The sequence below is a fragment of the Hyperolius riggenbachi genome, chromosome 1, assembly GCF_040937935.1.
Source record: "Hyperolius riggenbachi isolate aHypRig1 chromosome 1, aHypRig1.pri, whole genome shotgun sequence".
Classification (NCBI taxonomy): domain Eukaryota; kingdom Metazoa; phylum Chordata; class Amphibia; order Anura; family Hyperoliidae; genus Hyperolius; species Hyperolius riggenbachi.
Window position 1 is genome coordinate 356280575 of NC_090646.1, and position 21008 is coordinate 356301582.

The window sequence follows — 21008 nt, forward strand, 5'->3', positions numbered from 1 at the left end:
TGATGATTACGTAATCGTCAAAGCAGTGATTTTTTACGCGTATATTTTTCCATGTCCCCCCGCAACCCGCCGTGTTCCATGCATATAATTATAGCGCAGCTTACCTTCCGGGATCCCCCGCAGCCTCTTCCTACTTCCTCTCCCAGGCATCAGTCTTTTTGGTAAGAGCGTCCCTGTGATGACGTAACTGCATGTCATCACAGGGGGCGCTGGTACCAATGCAATGGATGGCTGGGAGAGGAAGAAGATCGAAGCTGCCGGTGTTATCCCGGAAGATAAGTTGTTACTACGCTATGCCCGCTCTTCCCCACCGCTACACCTATGCTGCCTGGCTACCTATACTGGAGGCACCTACCTAGCTAACCTATACTGGGGGCAACTGGCTACCAAATTCCGGGGACTCCTCTGGCTAACGACACTAGGGAAGGTGGGGCTATGTATGCCTGTCTACCTAATACCCATGACTCCTTTGGCTAACTATACTGGGAAGGGGGGGTGCTATGTTTTAATGCCTAATACCTCTGGCTACCTATACTGGGTTAAGTCTGGCTATCTAATATTGGAGGTTCCTCTGGCTATGTATAATGGGGCTGGTTTTGGGGGGGCTGCATCCTGACAATGTTTGCTTCAGGCAGCAAAAAGTTCTAGGGCCTGACTGTATTAGGATTGGAGAATATTATGGGTTCACATTTATAAAAGGTCATAGAGCTGTGATGAAAGTAGCATTTTTCATAATTTGAAGTCAGTTTACTAGATGATGGACAACAACTGGAGAGATGTATATCCCTGTATATATGCTTTATCTATTTTGTATATCAATATAATTTTATAAAATTCAACTGATGAGTGTTGCATATTTTTTCTAGAGGTAAACCTGTTAACCTATAAAAATTCTGTTTATAGTGAGCTATGCACCCACTACTGGCTAATCTTGATTATGACAACTTTTAGGCTGGCTCCTTTAAGTAGTTAATAGTTATTTAAGGCATGTGAATGATGTGTCTAATGATACTTCCACTACCTACTTCCACAATGAGAGCCTGTATGGTCCTGGAGACAAATGAGATACTGGCAACATTCCTTCAATATTTTGGTAAGTCTGATAGGATGCAGAATACTAATAACCCATACTAACCAGTTAGAATTCACCATTCAATGACCAGACTGTAATGCAGTAAAATCTGATTGCTTGCCATGCGTCCCAGCACTATTCAGCCTGGGTTTTATACTGCTTTACTGGATACGATTGCTAAAAGTCTAGAACTACAGATATTTTTTTTTTTAAGTAATGACTTAAAATAAATTTGTTTTCTATATGCATTTGCAATAATCCATATTATTCTGTCATATAATAAGGCACGATTACCACATGTTTTGTCAAAATCCATAGACTGATAACCAACAAGGGGCTTGATTCACAAAGCCATGCAAACTGGGTAGCACGGGTGTGCTAAACAGTTAGCACGTGAAGTGCCGTTCGCGGACTTTTGCGCGCGCAAAGTGTCGCGATTCGCGCAATTGCGGACTTTTGCGTGCGGAATTTTTTGCAAATTGCACTTTGCGCGCGCAAAAGTCTGCGAACAGCACTTCACGTGCTGACTGTTTAGCACACCCGTGCTAAACAGTTTGCACGGATTTGTGAATCAAGCCCAAGATGTACAAATTACTTAGAGGAAACAGATCACTGTTAACCACTTTATCCACCGCTGCAGTATATATACTTCCTATGTGACTTCATCTAAGCCACGAGGACGTAGATATACATCTTGTAGCAGAAGCAGTGCTGTGCCAGGATTGTGCTTGCTACTGTGCAAATTTCTGGCACTATCTGATGCAGCACTAATTGGTGAACGGGAATATATGTTCCCTGAGCTAATGATATTGATTTTATCATTAAAATACTTTTATTTTCTCAATTCATAGTGAAAAATACACTCTGTAGCATTATTTCAGAATCAAATATCTTCACAACAAATTATGACATGAACATAATCTAAGTTTTGTGATAAACGGTAAGAATAGCCAAACAAAATTTGTATTTTTTTTATCTACAGTAGCACTCTTTATTTTTAAACTGGAGTTGGTAAAACTGAGAAATGTGTTTTTTCATTTTTTTTTCTTGTTTTCCCATAAAAAAAAATTATTTCATTTCTGTATCATAAGTAGGGATAAAGTTATTGCTGATTAACCATTTAAGCCTTCTGGACATGGAGGCTATGTCCAGAAGGCCATGTGCGCTCCCGCGGCCGATCGCGCGCTCCCGGGCCATGGTTCGTTAGTCTAGAGATCAATTAATCGGGACATGGTGCCCGATCATTAATCCCTTTCCCTGTCTGAAAAAGCGACTGCTTCTCTCAGAAGCCTTGCTCTTTCTGCCTCTTACGTCCCCCCTATGTCCCGATAAAGCGTACATGTTACGCTTAGAGTGACATCATGTAAACAAACTCATGGTTGCCATCTTGTAGCCAAATAGTAAAACTACATCTACATGTAAAAAAAACCCCAAAAAACACATATTTACATAAAAAAATTACTACTTACATCCCACCCTCCCAAAAATACCCAAATAAAATGTTTAATAAAAAAAAATGAAAAAACATTACAATTAAAAAAAAAGTAAATATTTACCTAAGGGTCTAAACTTTTTAAATATCCATGTAAAGATGAAATATTTCTATTTTTTTTTTATCTTCAGCTTGTGAATAGTGATGGATGCAAAACAGAAAAAATGCACTTTTATTTCCAAATAAAATATTGTCGCCATACATTGTGACATTGACATAATTTAAACGGTGTAATACCCAGGACTATTAGGCAATTACAATACGTGGGTTTTATTTATGGAGGCATGTATTATTTTAAAACTATAATGGCTGAAAACTGAGAAATAATGAATTTTTTCCATTTTTTTTCTTATTCTTCCTGTTAAAATGCATTTACAATAAAGTATCTCTTAGCAAAATGTAACACCCAAAGAAAGCCTAATTAGTGGCGGAAAAAACAAGATATAGATCAGTTCATTGTGATAAGTAGTGATAAAGTTATTGGCAAATGAATGGGAGGTGAAAATTGCTCGGATGCATAAAGTGAAACACGACTGAAGGCTTAAGTGGTTAAATAAGGACAGAGCTAAACTGTCAAAACTGCTCTGGTCCATAAGTGGGAAACAAGGTCTGGATGCAAAGTGGTTAAGACTGCAAACAATTGATCACGTGTATTAATCCATTCTGGGAAAAGCATTTTTTATTGATCAAATCTGCCTAAAATCTTTAATAGGGACTTTTATTTGGGGTGGGGTTTGATCTACATACAACTGTGTGTACCACTGAGACGACTTACGTAAAGATAGTCAGTGAGATGCTAATAACTGCGACTTGGATGCAGATTTAATGCAAATTCCATGCAGTTTAGGATTGAGCCAATCAATACCAGCAGGCAGTGCATTTGATTAACTCAGTTCCAAGATGCATACAATTTGCAATAAATGTGTATGCAAGCTAAAATCATTAGCATCTTATATCATCTTTAAACTTGGGGGATTTATGTGGTATCATGTAGACAGATTTGAATTGACTTTTGTAATGGAATTGGGTGGACAATTTTGTAATTAAATTGGTCATGGATTGACATGTACATGGCCAGCTTTACAAGTAAAGAGGCAAATAACGATTTAATGGCCAATTGTGAAATGTGTACTTTAAGCACAGGACACCTGTATTTTGAGATATGTTTTCCTGTTATTTCCAGTTTCCAGTCCAGTTGTTTATAATGTAACTTGTTACAAATCAACATTTTGTTATCTGATCTGTGTTTTTTGTTTTCTCTGCATATTCTTTGTTGCTCTGTGACCTGCATGACCAGAGGACGAAACTGGTGAAGTGATTGTACAGACAGCGCCAGGCATAGTCACCACACATCGAGGTGGCACCATAATACTTCCCTGCCGATATCACTATGAGCATTCCGGAGAGGATCCAGCACCGGTTCGCATAAAGTGGTCAAAAATTAGCGAGCCTGCAGCCTTCACTGATGTGTTTGTAGCTCTGGGAAAGGAGAGGAGAGGGTTTGGTTCCTACAAGAACCGGGTGTCCCTGCAGGAATTTGATCCAGGAGATGCCTCACTGATTGTTCACAATGTCACCTTGGCAGATTATGGGAGGTATGAGTGTGAAGTGACCAATGAGCTAGAAGATGATACAGGGACTGTCAAACTAGACTTAGAAGGTAAATTAACCCATAATATACTCCTTCCTATGACTTACTTGAAGTGAGAAAATACATACATACAAGTAAACAAAACAGATCTTATTTATTAACATGTGTTTTTCCTTTGTTCCACTCAGGAGTGATCTTCCCTTACTATCCACGCTTCGGGCGCTATCGTATGAACTTCCATGAGGCTGAGCAGGCTTGTAATAAGCAGGATGGGATCCTTGCTTCCTACGATCAGCTCCATGAAGCCTGGCTGAATGGCCTTGACTGGTGCAATGCCGGTTGGTTGCAGGATGGCTCGGTACAGTACCCAATTGCAAAACCTCGGGAGGAATGTGGAAAAAAAGATACTCCTACTGGAGTAAGGAATTACGGATACCGACACAAGGATGATGAGCGCTACGATGCCTTCTGTTTTACATCCAATCTCAATGGTATAACGTGTTCCTAGCACAATAGTTACAATTATATTGAAAGTGTACTGCGCAAAAGGTGGATCAGCGCATCACCAGGCCGCCTCCGAATGGCCTACAATCAAAGGTGCGCTGAGCCCCCCAGAAACTGCAAACGCACCTTGAACCCAAACAGAAGCTCTGCATATACACCAAAAGCAAGGCTGCTAAGTGGGAGCAGCTGACCAAAAATGAAAGCTTTTGCGCAATTTTAAATGTTCGATTTTACTTGGTAGCGCACCCAGGCTATGCATATGCATAGGTTAGGATTTAGTTAGTGTTAGGTCCCCTCCCATAGGGGGATGACTTCTCCGCAGTGGGAGGGACGAGTACTTAACAAGTTGCATGCAAGCTGCCTGTTACAGGAAACCAACATCCTCCAGTGGTAGACAGGTCATGTGTATGCTAGGTGTGTATTTTATCCCACAAGTGGGGCTTGCACTCTCTTGCAGGTAAGCACTTATCTGTTTTTAAGTAGCGCTGTTCATTTCTTTGCTATGTACTAATTGAAAGTGTACTGCCACATTTCTTTGTGTTTTTGGCAATGCTTAGCAGAAGAATGTGTTAATTTACTGTATTTATAATAATAAGTAGAGACAATATGAAAATGTGGCTGATGTGTCAAGTCTGGTTGAATGGGAGCTGAAATTTGCAGTGGCTAAACTAAAACTTTGCAGGGGCGGATCAGATTTTGGAATTGCCAATTTAGTTAAATAATCAACTGACAGTTATTTCATTGGCAGCTCCATAATCTTATAAGCCTCCTGTGCAAATTTCCATGCTAGAAGATCTGGAGCACCTCCGGACAAAAATAAATAGAGCATTTTGAGAATTGTGCAATAAGGTGGGTATAGTCTAATTAGACATGTGTGGCTCAACAAAACTTTGAATGAAGGCCCCTCTCCTTAAAGAAAAGATTTAGGTCGTAACTATCTTATACTACAGAATACCCAAGTAGCTCATGGTGACCTAGAACCGAACCACTAGGAGAGTATTAGTGGCTAAAACAGAGCAAAAAAGCTGTCTTTCTAAAAAGCAATGCCTAATATTATTTTGTCTTCATAAAACAGAAGGAATTTGCGATAATTCAGTTTTAAGTGAGCATCTGAGGTTTCCCAAGATGCATCATTCCCATATTTGCGAATCATCTCTATGCCCCTGAAAGCCACATCCAGAACTATTGGTGTATAGTATAGTACACATGCATACAGACTGTTTCAAACTTTTTGGTCTTAATTAGTGTGCTGCATGGATTGATATGGCACTATGGGATAGGGCTTGGACCAGTACTACAGAATACCCAGCATGCATAATTCACTAATTGTGTTTTCTCATCCAGCTTATAACAGAACAACAATCTATTTGTGATAATTCAGTTTTAAGTGAGCATCTGTGGTTTCCCATGATGCATCACTACCGAACATGCAAATCATCTCTTATGCTGGTTTAAGCTCTATCGCATATCAATCCATGCCATGCAATGATGGGGACCAGAAAGTCTGAAACAGGCTGTATGTATGTTGGTTTAATGTGGCTCTTTAAAGTTTATAAAGCATTGGCTCACTATACATCACCGGTTCTTGATGGGAGTGATGTAATTCATGAACCTGTTTTACAGATTGCAAAGATCCCAAAGCACCCCAGAATCCAAGGAGTTTATTTAGGTTAGGTACTTATGAACAGCTTTGCTGAAATTTTCTTTGAAGGGTACCAGAAGTGACGCATAACAGTATGAGATAAGTATGTGGCTATACAGTTCCATTTCTGCATAGAAGCTCCTTTTTTGTTTTTTCCCTGGCTGTAGGGGTTAAGAATGTAGCGCTATGGCAATTTCTCTTTAGCCAAATTGCAGCATAACTGCCATTGGTAACTAATTAGGGTTGTAAAACTCTGTAGAAGATGTGAATGAACTTGTCCTAGTGGAAACAGACCTTAACGCACCGCATTGGAACCTGGCACACTGTGCCGCACTGCAATCAACGTGACAGTCTCATAGGACTATGTTTGCATTTGTCCTTTGCAACATGATGCGATGCAAGGGACCTAGTGTGAAAGGTCCCTTAGATACAAAATAAGACTACAGAAAAGTCCTATTAAAGAGAATCTGTACTCTAAAATTATTACAATAAAAAGCATAACATTCTATTCATTATGTTCTCCTGGGCCCCTCTTTGCTGTTTCTGTCACTCCCTGCTGAGATCCTGGCTTGTAATTGCCAGTTTTAGGCAGTGTTTACAGACAAGACATGGTTGCTAACCAGCTTGTGATGGGCTCAGAGAAGCTCAGTCTGTGACTCATACAGAGCCTGCAGGGGGCGTGGAGGGGGTGTGCATAACTTCTATCCTATCACAGCAGAGCAGCACATTCCTGCCTGAGCCGACAAAGCCGGCAAAGGAAAGAAGATTAGATTAGATTAGATAACAGAGATAATACAGCCACTGTGCAACTAGGAAAGGCTGCAGTAAGACAGACCACATTAGAAAACGTATAGGAACTTATAGGATAGAAGAATTAAGGCTGAAAATTTTGTTACAGGGTCTCTTTAAGAATTAGCATCATAGATACAATTCTTTTTCTCATTAGTTTATTTTCACTTCAAGTTTGGTTAACAGCTAGTCACGGCTATTCTAGAGATGAGAAAATTCTTTGAATTATGTATAATGAAATGTGATGGCACTATAGCAACAACAAACATTTCAATGCACAATGAAGCTCAGGTTTATGAAAGCAAATAAGCGCACAAAGAAAACAAATATTTTTAATTAGTTTGAGTATTTCTATTTTTAGATTTATGGTACTTCATTACACTCAAGCTAAAATGTTCTCAATTCATATAATCTGCAATCAGCTGCAGCATGAGTGACATGTGGATATGGAAAGGGGTTGCTGAAGTCAGGGGTCAGGTGACCTCTAATCAGTTGCTGTTTACTGCTAATTGTGCTCATTTAATCCAGGAAGGGGCTAAAAATAATGATTACACTGAGCATATTACTGTAATAAGCACTATAAAAGGTGGTTAAAAACAATCACTTTTTTTTTACATAGAACTCTATGCTGATGTAAAGTATGCTAACTATATATTCAGTTGAATAATAATAGATTATTAGATTCTGATTAATAAAGTTGTGGTAGGTATGCTCCTAAGTACATCACTGTACTAGCAGAAAGACAGTTCTGTTCATTTATAAATGATAAATGTTCCCTTTATTAGTTGACATATTGGCAATGTGAGACGTGCAATCTCTGCTGCTGGACTTGGTCTCTGTTCACACTTTATCTGTCTGACCTTTAGAGATTGTTTTGTGCAGGGGGCTTGGACGATCTGTGTACAGACACGCTGCTTGACATATTATGCCATGTAGCAAGGGAAAATGAGGTGACACACAAGCAGCTTTACCATGTGGGAACTTCCTTTGAATAATAATAAAATCCATCCAGTTTTAAATATTTTGCCAAAATGCATGCGGTAATGCTTTATGAATTTAACCAATGAAGAAGCAGTACAGTAGATAAAGTCTATAAGAATGAGGGAATAACAAACACATGGATGGATGTCATTATTGGGTAGTATATTTAGAGGGAGACAATGAGTTTAGAAAGGATAGAAAAGCACACCTTATTTTAAAAAAATGATGTGGCCATACATTGGGTTATGATCCCTCTGTATATCTGCGCAGTGGCGGACACAGCCAGCAGTGGGCCCCTGTGCAAAATTGCAATTGCGGGCCCCTACGACCTGCGCGCCGTGGCAAAAAATGGGTGTGGCTATAGCCTGTGGCGCAAAAAATGGGTGTGGGTAGAACCTGCGCTGTGCCAAAAAATGGGCGTGGCAATGACCGGATGAGGTCGGAGCTAACTAATTTTTTTTTTTAAAAGAATATTTTTATTGAGTTTTAAGTGGCGACAGTGCCACTACAGCATAACAAATTCAACATTATAACATTGGTGCAATACAGTCCAGGGGAAGGAATATTGCTCGGCAGGATGGGGTTCTGTAACCCAGAAAAAGGGGGGGTCTGGTCCAGTCGCATGCCTCTCCAGAAAACCGTGATATCAGCAGTTAGATTAGTAAGTAAGTATTAATCAATTAATTCTAAATCGTAATACGAAAGCCACTTGTTCCATGTTTTAGCACATTTCTTGGGGCATTTCCTCTTAACATATACTCGTTTAATATATATTAGGTCCTTGTGGACGTATGTTTTCCAGTGTTTCATGCGTGGGGGGATTTCTTGATTCCATTTTAACATTATCAATTTTCGTGCATAAGCTACTAGTGTCCTGAATGCTGTCAGCTTGTGAGTGGATAAAAGGCTATCCTCAATACTACCCAGCAATAAGGCTTCAGGAGTAAATGGTATAAGAATGCTAAATATTCTCTGAAGTTCTGCGTGGATGTGTTTCCAATATGGTGTTATATGAGTGCATTGCCAGAAGACATGGAAAAGATCTGCCTTGGTCTGTGTGCATCTATTGCATGCTCCCGTTGAAGTTGGATAGATTTTAAGTAATCTTGCTGGAGATAAATAGCATCTGTGAATGAATTTGAGGGCAATTAGCCTATCTTTGGATGCAATTGTAGTCGTAAAAAAATAATTGAGGATAGCCTCCCATCTCTCTGTGGTTAGATCCGGGATATCAGATTGCCATTTTTTGAGAAGATCCTCAGCGATTCCTCTACCCCTTGGAGGAAATAATTTGTAAAAGGTAGATATGACATGTTCAAGGTGTTCCTTGATGATTTCTGCCTCAATAGGGTGTGATTGTATCAACAGAGGGCCGTCTGTTGGGTGAAATTGTGCATTAAATGCATGCCTTAATTGTATGTATCGGAAGTACATAAAGGGGGGTATGCTAAACTCCCGTTTCAGCGTTGTAAATGATTTAAGGGAGCTATTGTCTGTAATATCCGCTAACTTAGTAATGCCGTGGTCTGCCCAGATTTTAGGGTCTGGAACAGTTAAAAAATGAGATAGGGAGTGGTTAGCCCAAAGTGGGGTGAACAGCGAAATTTGCCCAGGGTGGGACATTAGGCGGTTTACTTTTTCCCATATTCGGACTGTATTAAGCATGTTTGTGGTTGCGCGTGGGATTTGTTTACTGCCTCTGAATGGGAGGCTAGTGAGGGCGTTAAATGAGCCCATGATTTCAGCCTCCAGGACAGTAGCAGGATTTAGTGGGGATTGAGCAAACCACCAACGTATGGTAACTAAGTTAGAGGCCCAATAATAGTATTCGAAGTCTGGAAGGCCAATGCCTCCCTGGGTTTGATTGAGCTGCAGGGCTGAGAGTGCAATACGGGGATTTTTCGGGTACCACAGTAGGGCAGAAATATTTTTATTTATTTCTGCAAAGAATTTTTGGGGAAGCAATACTGGACAGTTCCTGAAGCAATAAAGAAATTTGGGTAACATGTTCATTTTGATGGCGTTTGCCTGCCCTAGTAGTATTAAAGGTAAGGATTTCCAGGCTTGGCATTTCTGTTTGAGTTTGGTTAGAACTGGGTGGAGATTTAAGCGGGTGTAGTCTTGCGGGGTTCTTGTAATTTTGATCCCTAGGTAGGTAAACTCTGACACCCATCTTAAAGGGTTTGTGGGAAGGGCAGGTATAACTTGTGTATCTAATGGCAGTATCACCGATTTGTCCCAGTTGACTTTAAAGCCAGAGTGGGAGCCATATGTTTTTATGGAGGAGAGTGCAGATGCTAAAGAAGGGCCGGGGTCTGCTAAATATAGTAATATATCGTCTGCATAAAGAGAAATTTTTTCTGTGCAGGACCCATATTGTAACCCCCGAATCTGTGTATTGGCCCTGATCATAGAGGCTAGCGGTTCAATTGCGATAGCGAACACTGTTGGTGATAACGGGCAACCCTGTCTCGTTCCCCTTGACAGCAGGAAAGGGAGAGAAATATTTAGCCCAGTACGTACTAAGGCCCTCGGCGTGGTGTAAAGCACTCTGACCCATTGTACAAATTTAGCACTAATGCCAAACTTAAGCATAGTTCCCCATAGAAATTCCCAATCCACCATGTCGAAGGCCTTTTCGGCATCAAGGGATACTACCACACGCGAGCCGACTTGCTCATGAGTTATTTCAAGATTAGTCATCAACCGTCTCAGGTTAATGTCGGTCCCCTTACCCGGAATAAACCCAGATTGATCTGAGTGTATTATTTTGGTGATAATTGAGTTTAATCAGATGGAAAGTATTTTAGCTAACAATTTGTAATCCTGATTTAGTAAGGATATTGGGCGGTATGATTGACATAGTGTTAGGTCTTTGCCTTTTTTAGGGAGGACAGAAATTAGCGCTTCTTGCATTGAATAAGGAAGGTTGCCAGTTTCGAGAATGTGCTTGAATAATCGGAGAAGGCGTGGGGTGAGCATTTTTTGTATTGTTTATAGAAGGCCGCTGGCAGCCCATCTGTGCCAGGGGACTTAGAGTCCGGCAGACCCTTGATGACTTCTCTAATCTCTTCCTCAGTGATGTCCGCTTCCAGGAAAACTCTGTCATCAGCAGACACCACTGGGAAGTGCAGAGTATCTAAAGGAGGTAACTAATTTAAAGCGAACCTGGGGTGAGGGTTTATTTCCTTTTAAACAATACTATTTGCCTGGCGGCCCTGCTGATATATTTGGCTGCAGTAATAAACTGAATTACACCAGCAACAAGCATGCAGCTAATCTTCTCAGTTCTGACAATATTGTCAGAAACCCCTGACCTGCTGCATGCTTGTTCGGGGTCTATGGTTGAAAGAATAAGAGGCAGAGGACCAGCACGGCAGCCAGGCAACTGGTATTGCTTAAAAGTAGAGAAATATGGCAGCCTCAAGATTATTCTCACCTCAGGTTCCCTTGAAAAGTGCAACGCAAAGACAGTGGGCCCAAGTTTTGGTGACCCTTTCCCCAGAAAATTCACATAATTGTGCAGGTTTTCTCAAGAAAATACACATAATCTCGGCAGATATGCCCAGAAAATACATTCAATCATGTCGGCAGATATGCCCAGAAAATACGTGCAATCATGTCGGCAGATATGCCCAGAAAATACGTGCAATCATGTCGGCAGATATGCCCAGAAAATTTGTGCAATCATGTCGGCAGATTTCCCCAGAAAATATGTGCAATCATGTCAGCAGATATGCCCAGAAAATATGTGCAATCATGTCGGCAGACATGCCCAGAAAATACGTGCAATCATGTTGGCAGTTTTGCCCAGAAAATACATGCAATCATGTGGCAGACCTGCCCAGAACATACACCTGCTAATATAAAAAAAAAAAAACATTTACTCACCTGCAGCAGCAGACCTCCTGTCCCAGCCTCCATCCGGCGCGCAGCTCCCAATAGTTGGTTGGGTGGATAGGTAGCCTGGTGGGTGGGTGGGTTGGTAGCCTGGTGGCTGGGTAGGTAGGTAGGCAGCCTGGTGGGTGGGTAGGTAGGTAGCCCTTAGCCGGGTGGGTAGGTAGCCTGGTGGGTGGGTAGTTAGCCGGGTGGGTGGCTGGGTAGCTGGGTGGGTAGGTAGCCTGGTGGGTGGGTGGGTAGGTAGCCTGGTTGGTGGGTGGGTAGGTAGGTAGCCTGGTGGGTGGGTAGTCTGGTGGGTAGGTAGCCTGGTGGATGGGTTGGTAACTAGCCCGGTAGGTAGGTAGGTAGGTAGCCTGGTGGGTGGGTAGGTAGGCAGCCTGCTTACAGGTGGAGGGGAGTGCAGGAAAGTCATCAGAATTGATCATGCAATGGAGAGGCATCAGAATAGCTGCAGAAGGGAAATAGTAATTACTGATGTCACCATGCTATCTAATGGCAAAGTCGTACAAAGACGGCTCTATAAAATAATAAATATTTTGGTGCAGGGGTGTTATTTCATCTGTGGTAGCAAGAGTAATATTTATGGAGTCAGAGTAGAGAGAAGTAACACATTACTTGAGCCCTTTTCCAATTTTAAGTCATGCTAGGCACATTAAAGTATAAAACACACAATTTTTAGTAATATGCTGTAACTAGCACTAATATTAACCTTCACATTAAAACAGCTGTAAAAACAATAGCCCATTCAAAATAATAACCCATTTTTAGGGTGTCTTTTAGTATAAGGATTAGGTTTAATGTTAAGGTTCTTTAATGAACCTTAACACTAGACCTAATCTTTATACTAAAAGAGCCCTGAAACAATGGGTTATTGTTTTGAATGGGCTATTGTTTTCACGGCTGTTTTAATGTGAAGGTTAATTTTAGCGCTGGGTATATTACTAAAAAATGTGTGATTTATGCTCCTTAGCTGTAATCCTGAGACAGGCTGGTGGTGGAAATTCACAGCTCAGAGAGCTACCGTAACACCTAGCTGTATCCATGGGAGGTGTGGAATGTGCAGGGCTGCTGCAGATCTATCTAGGGGTATGATTTTTAGGGTCTAAAAGCTTGTGAAAAAATTGCACTGCTTTTGGACAATAAAATCTGGAAGTAATCATACCGCTAGGGAGGTTAAACTATAATTTGCAGCTGAGGGAGAAGATGTAATGGAGATAAAGCAAGTAGGAAGCCCCATGAGGCAGGAGTACTGCTAACAGGCCGCATGATTTGTATATTTACTCCTGGTTTAGTGGTAATGCAGATCAGATATATGTATTTATGTATTTCAACATTTAGTTGTGTGGCTTTTATACAGATTTTTTTTTAAGGCTTAAAAAGTTTTTTTACGTTTTTGAAAGGATTATTGTAATAAAATAAAATACACAATAAATCATAGAACATCCGGGCCCCCTAAGGGGAGTCAAGAGAAGATAGTAAACATGGATCAGTCAGGAATATAAGGAAGTAATATAAATATATGAAACATTTGTGAAATGGGAGTCATTCGTTTTCCATTATTATCCTTTCACTATTTAGAAATTCTGATGTTTGTTTTCTACAGCTGAATTAAAGTGATTATTAACTGGCAATTTTTTTCTCTAGGTAAAGTCTACTTTCTGAAGAGCTTTCACAAGATGAGCTACCCAGAGGCCATGAAAGCCTGTGAGAAAAATGGCGACTCTGTAGCCAAAGTAGGCCAACTGTATGCTGCCTGGAAGCTGCAGCTCCTGGATAGGTGTGAAGCTGGGTGGCTTGGGGACGGCAGTGTCCGCTACCCTATTGTTAACCCCCGGGCAAGGTGCGGGGGCGCAGAGCCTGGCGTCAGAAACCTGGGCTTCCCCAGTAAAAAGTACAAGCTGTTTGGGGTCTATTGTTTTAGAGGCAAGGAAGAAAAGGAACAAAGCACAGAAAATGAGAAAATCAAAGACAGCATTAATAAGTGGAAGTCTAACCAAGTTTAGCATGTATGGGGACTGGCATGACATACATTAATTTACTGAATGTCATAAGAAAATCCATCGATGCATTCTTTTTTATCAGTATGCTGAAACACATTTTCCTCAATCAGGTTATGAAGGATCGCACCATATATGGAGATAACTACCAAAAGACAGAGATTAATGGGAGCTTGTAAGGGAGAAGTGAAGGACTAAACTGAAATAATCAAACATAGAATGCCTCAGAAAGAGAAGAATAATCCCATAGAAAAAATGACGCTCATGCTATCTACAAAAGGACTGGGTCATGCTGACTTGACTCATTGCAATATATTAACATGGGAGCTGTCCTTGGTGCTGACTCAGAATCCTATTACTGTCGTGTTAATATACTCATTCCATTCCTTATTTAATATATCTCCAGGGTTATTTATCACACACTTCCATGCAGTAGTGTGGTACTAAAGCCATTATTCTTCTCTGAAAAGAATCTATCATATTTTTGAAATTTATTTTTAAGAGACATACAGTATGTGAAAATGATTAGTTTAATATACAGTGTGATGCAAATAATATTGGTAATGTATATCAGTACTGCAAAGGTTTGCCTTTATGATTTAATCCTATTTGTACGCCATACCTGCATGCCATATAAGAACCGTGGTTATAGGAATGCAGTACACTAGATGCCACACCTCACTGCATTAATAACCGTTGGCTGTGTGCACAGGATTTTGCACAGTTGTGAGTATGCCAAGTTTTTCAGTACTTATTTACATGTAGTTATTTACTGTATGTGATCAAAAGGCTTATCCAGCTGTGCTGAAGTTTTCACAGTAATTATTTAACAAGAATGCTAGTTGCAGTGCCTGTACCCAATAGAACCCATGGATTAATATGTAAATGTTATTAGTATCTATCTGCACAGCCACACTATCAGTGGCGTAGCTAAGGAACATTGGGCCCCAGTGCAAGTTTTACATTGGGCACCACAAGCATTCTATGCATAACAATTCATATGGCACAACAAAACTTGCCAAGGACATCCACAGAATGAGAGGTGTAAGCAGAGGAGGGAAACAGTTTGTTAAAGATTGCAACTATTCAAAGCATCTGTAAAAGTGATCATTACCAGCATAGCACCATTCAAGAGCTAATACTGCGGTTGAGGGCATGCCCCTAGAGGACCCCTCTGGTTCAAGGGACCTGGTGCTGTCACAACCTCTGCATCTCCTATTGCTACGCCACTGCACCCAGCACATAACGCCTTCTCTGCCTGCAAAACTACCCAATAGTCAACATCTTCTTTACATAACCATTCAACACTTAACCAGTAGAACCATCCTGTATTAATCATTTCTTTGTCTGTACATATGGCCTTGACCTAACCGCTTCCCTACCTATATATCAATCATATACGTAACGCCCTCTCTGCCACTGTAGCCACCCTACATCTCTTCCTGCCTGTACAATACAGCCACTCTGCACTTTATCTTTCTCTCCCTATATGGCCACCCTACACCTATTCCCTTCTCTGCCTATGTAGCAACCCTACATCAGACCCATTCTCTGCCTGCACAGTCACCCTAGACCTAGACAATGTTCTGCCTGTACAGCTATACTGCACTTTATTTCTCTGCCTACATAGCTATCCTACACCTAGAACCCGATCTGTCTGTGCAGTCATCCTATTCCTAACTCTGTCTCTGCCTGTGCAAACACACTGTACTTTGCTCCTTTGCTGACTATGCAGTTACTCTACCTCAAATCATTTTTATATCTGTATTGCAGCTGAAACCCTTACCCCTTTTCTGCCTGTACAGCTAGCCTAGATTTAACTTCTCTTCATGCACTATCATTGTGCACTTTATTCACTATCTTCTTACACAGCCAGCCTACACCAAACCCTTTGTCTGCCTAAACAGTCACCCAGTACTTCACCTCTTCTCTCCTTCACAACAACTAATCAACACACAACTTCTCCTCTGCCTGCACAGCCAACCTACACCTAACTACTGTGCTTGCACAACTGCCCAGCCTTTCCTGTTACTAAGCATGCCAATTGCCAAACCTCAAACCGCAAAAATACGTTTGTGATTAAGCCGCACACGTCAAACATTTTTTCAGCATACAAATTCATTTAACATTCACGAACAAAAATTAGGTCAAGCAAAAAATAAAAAAATTAAAAAAAGGTAAGAATAAGCTTATTATGACATGTGGCATGAACTTGAGACATCTGCATCAGGTATGTCAATATACGCACACTTAAATGTTCTATATTCTTGAGAAGGGACATTAATACATATCAGTGCATGGAGAAAGCACAAACTGAATGCATTTTTATTACAACAGGATTCAGAGAAGCTTTTCATAGTTTGGAAAATGGACTCATTGTAGCTACTACTTAGTAGTACCACCACAGCTGGAGTGCCAAGGTTAGCCATCACTGACTTAGCACAACCTTGGGGAGTATTTATATGCAGAAATAAGTACAGTTACACAATAAACAAGTAAACGTAAAATAAATGACTAATTTGAACAGTATTTGTCTGCATAGTGTTATTTAAAGAGACTCCGTAACAAAAATTGCATCCTGTTTTTTATCATCCTACAAGTTCCAAAAGCTATTCTAATGTGTTCTGGCTTACTGCAGCACGTTCTACTATCACCATCTCTGTAATAAATCAACTTATCTCTCTCTTGTCAGACTTGTCAGGCCTGTGTCTGGAAGGCTGCCAAGTTCTTCAGTGTTGTGGTTCTGCTATGAACTCCCCCATCCAGGCCCCTCTCTGCACATTGCCTGTGTGATATTTAGATTAGTGCAGCTTCTCTCTGTTTTATTATCTTTTACAAGCTGGATAAATCCTCCTCTGAGCTGGCTGGGCTTTCACATACTGAGGAATTACATACAGGCACAGCTGTCTGCACTCTGCAGAAAGAAATAGCCTGACACTTCAGTGGAAGATAGCTGCAGGGGGAAAGAAACACACAAATGATCTCTTGAGATTCAAAAAGATGGCTGTATACAGCCTGCTTGTGTATGGATGTATTTTCTATGTGTGGACATACTGTACATCAACCTACTTCCTGTTTTGGTGGCCATTTTGTTTGTTTATAAACAAACTTTTAAAAACTGTTTTTAACCACTTTTAATGCGGCGAGGAGCGGCGAAATTGTGACAGAGGGTAATAGGAGATGTCCCCTAACACACTGGTATGTTTACTTTTGTGCGATTTTAACGATACAGATTCTCTTTAAGCTGATGTTCAATTTTCTGGAGATGTTTTAAATTTAACATTATTATTTTATTTTATTTTAATTAAAAAAATCATCATTCTTTTGGTGAGACTAGAGATTTGAAATAATGTATCTGGTATTTATTATTATTATGCATTTATGTGGTTGTTGTGGCATCTTCATCAGTCCTTTTAAAGAGTAGATAGGCACGCAACTTACTGCTGGGGGGTATTTATGGGTGATCAATGAGTGTGACTGCAGGGGGAACTGGTAGGTCTTACTCCTCACACTATTACGAGGAGGGGACCTGTCCATCAGCAGGAAGGCTCGAGGCCAGCACCAGGTGTAACTTTTCCCTGCATTGCACACACGGCAGCGTAATACGTATTTATGCATTGCAGCATGGTGCCAGAGGGGATCAAAGAGTAATATGCGTAATATGTAGGCGCTTTATAAATACAATCAATAAATAAATAAAAGAGTCAGACTTAGTTTGACACTTTGATCCAAGTAGGCTGACGCAATGGCGGAATAGATCCAGAGGTGGCACAGGCACTGTATTACATAACACAACAGCGCAACATTGGGCCGATGGTGATCAAAGTTTCAGACAATTTGATCTAAAGGAGCTGAGGCTGTTTCAGACTCGATACGGCTAGTGGAATCCATATTTCTCCTTGTCAGACATAGTCTGACATAGGAGCTCAGGTGAAAAGGTCCACTGTTGGACTAAGGTAAAACACTGGAAGGAGCGCAACAGGAATAATTGCAGCTAAAGGTGGGCTGGTTCCAAAGCCCCAAAGAAAGGAAGTCAAAACAGCAAAGTACCTCAGTGCAAAAGTCAGACCACTCTGCTAGAAAGCAGTAATTCAGGAATAGTAAACAAGTCAGTACCTGTTTCGGTAGTATCCCACCTCAAGGATCCACACAATATGCCCAGGAGTATTAAGGTGCTTGCTGTAATCCCGACATCCAGAAAGCTAACTGCGGGAAAAGCAGCAGCGTCGTCTGCTGTACAAACTCCGCTCTCTGGTGCAGCTGGGTAGCCTCCCCGGTCACGTGACCGCCCAAACTTCTGGCTGCCACTCTTCTGTGTGTCACGCTGGTTCACGGTGGCTCCTGACTGATTGTCAGGGCACTATAGCATTCAGAGCTGTAGAAAGAGTAAGCGAAAATAGTGCACACCGCTATACAAAGCCAGCCACACACAGGGGAGCTACTTACTGGTAGTATTATTGTTTATTTAGCATCATTGCAACATTTGGGTAGTGGAGGCTACGTTGCAATAATGCTAAATAAACAAGAATACTACCAGTAAGTAGCTCCCCCGTGTGTGGCTGGCTTTAGTATAGCAGTGTGCACTATCTTCTCTTACTCTTTCTACAGCTCTGAGCGCTATAGTGCCCTGACAATCAGTCAGGAGCCACCGTCAAGCTGCTGCTTTTTCCGCAGTTAGCTTTCTGGATGTCGGGATTACAGCAAGCACCTTGATACTCCTGGGCATATTGTGTGGATCCTTGAGGTGGGATACTACCGAAACAGGTACTGATTTTCTTACTGCTTTCTAGCAGAGTGGTCTGACTTTTGCGCTGAGGTACTTTGCTGTTTTGACACTGTTGGACTAAGTCCAACAGTGGGCATACATGAAATAAGGCAACTGGAAAAAAGGGCGCAGGGCATTGCTGCTAGTAGAATATTGCTACAAGTAGCGATATTCTACTGCTGATATTTTACTACTGATATTTTACTACAGCTAACCCTAACCCTACTCTCACACAGAACCCTACCTCTACTGATACCTAACCCTAACCCCCAATGGTGGTGCCTAAAGGTGGCCATACATCAGGTGACTCGGTGGCCAATTGACCATCCGATTCGATTATTATAATTGAATCGGATGAAAATCGGTGCTGCCAAGTGCATGCCTGACCAACAATGCAACCAATTTTGGTCCCAAAATTGGTCGCATAATCGAATTGGCATGCTGTTGGGCTGACTTGCTTGATCGGGTGCGTGGTGGTAATGGCGTGCAATTTTGGTCGATCAACGAATGCAACTGTCCCTCCTAATGTTAAGTATCCCCCATGGTGCCCCGTGCATGTTATACATTAACTGTCCGCACCCTCCACTTGTCCTCATCTGCTCCGGGCGCACTCCGCTCTACATATACATGCGCCCCACATGGTTTCCTAGTAAAGGCGTGCATATGATGTCAGACATCATACACGCGGCCACGTTACTAAGCAACCACGTGATGCACGTGTATGAAGAATAGAGTGCGCATGGAGCCAGCGGGGACAAGCAGAGGTTGCAGACAGGTAATGTATAACATGCATGGGGCACACTTAACCACTTAAGGACCAAGGTGATAGAGATCTACGCCCTGTTTTGATGGGCTCCTAGTTGGCAGGGCGTAGATCTCTATCACCGGCGCCGCCGCTCCCCACCGCGATCGTCTGCACGGAATCCGGAGCTCTTAGCTGTCTTATGACAGCTAAGGCTTCCGGATATCGGCAGGAGCCGTCACTGATTGGCTCCCTGCCGTGTGATCGCTGTGAGCCAATCACAGCGATCACCCTCCGAAAGGCAACATAGTTGCCGTTCTGCCTCCCTCTCCGCCTCCCTCTCCCTGTCACTGTGAGGATCTTTTGTGACAGGGAGAGACGCACAGCCTGCAGCCGTGACAGGCTGTGCGATTTTAACAAAAATAACACTTTAGATACATTTATTTATCTCCATCTCCCCCCAATTCATCCCTTGATCCCCTCCCAACCACCCATATATATATATATATATATATATATATATATATATATATATATATATAGAATATATAGCTATATATATAGTATATAGCTATATATATATATATATAGCATATAGCTATATATAGAGTATATAACTATTTATATATATATATATATATATATATATATATATATATATATATATATATATATATATATATATATATATTTACTGGATTGTGATTTTAGCTATATATATATATATATAGTATATAGCTATATATATATTTAGCATATAGCTATATATATAGTATATAACTATATATATATATATATAGTATATATAATATTTACTGGATTGTGATTTAAGTTATATATATATATATATATATATATATATATATATATATAGTTATATATATATATATATATATATATATATATATATATATATATATATATATATATATATATATAGCATATAGCTATATATATAGTATATAACTATATATATATATATATATATATTTATTTACTGGATTGTGATTTTATTTACTGTGCTTTACTGCAGTTAGATAGGGGTTAGTATAATAGGCAGGGTATATAGTGTTTAGGGTATAGTGTAGGGTATTTAGGGTTTAGTATATAGTTTAGTTTATAGAGTAGGGTATATAGGGCTTAGTTTATAGTGTAGGGTATATAGGGATTAGTATATAGAGTAGGGTATATAGGGGTTAGTATATAGTGTAGGGTGTATAGGGTTTAGTATATAGGGGTTAGTATATAGTGTAGGGTGTATATATAGGCTTTAGTATATAGCGTAGGATATAAAGGGTTTAGTATATAGTGTCGGGTATATCGTGTAGGGTAAATCAGGTTTAGTGTACAGTGTAGGGTATATAGGGCTGTATATCAGTAGTGTAAAGGGTGGCATATAGGTTCAGGGTTTATACGCTTACGTATATAGTGTCAGTGTGGGGTCTGATATTGTCTGTGCATATACAGGTTTGTTAGGGTATATTGTGTCCTTTATATTGTGTCCTGTATATTGTGTCCTGCACTATATACGTG

General features: G+C 40.7%; 1 protein-coding gene across 1 annotated transcript in view; it reads left to right on the forward strand.

Moving 5' to 3' along the window:
- HAPLN4 (hyaluronan and proteoglycan link protein 4) overlaps positions 1-14499 on the forward strand; it is a 30035-nt gene extending 15536 nt beyond the window's left edge. Inside the window, exons 2-4 of the mRNA XM_068234187.1 lie at positions 3862-4224; positions 4344-4646; positions 13616-14499. Of these exons, the coding sequence (XP_068090288.1) occupies positions 3862-4224; positions 4344-4646; positions 13616-13974 (1025 nt within the window). The 3' untranslated portion in view covers positions 13975-14499. The remainder of the gene's footprint in view (positions 1-3861; positions 4225-4343; positions 4647-13615) is intronic.
- Positions 14500-21008: the final 6509 nt, after the last annotated feature.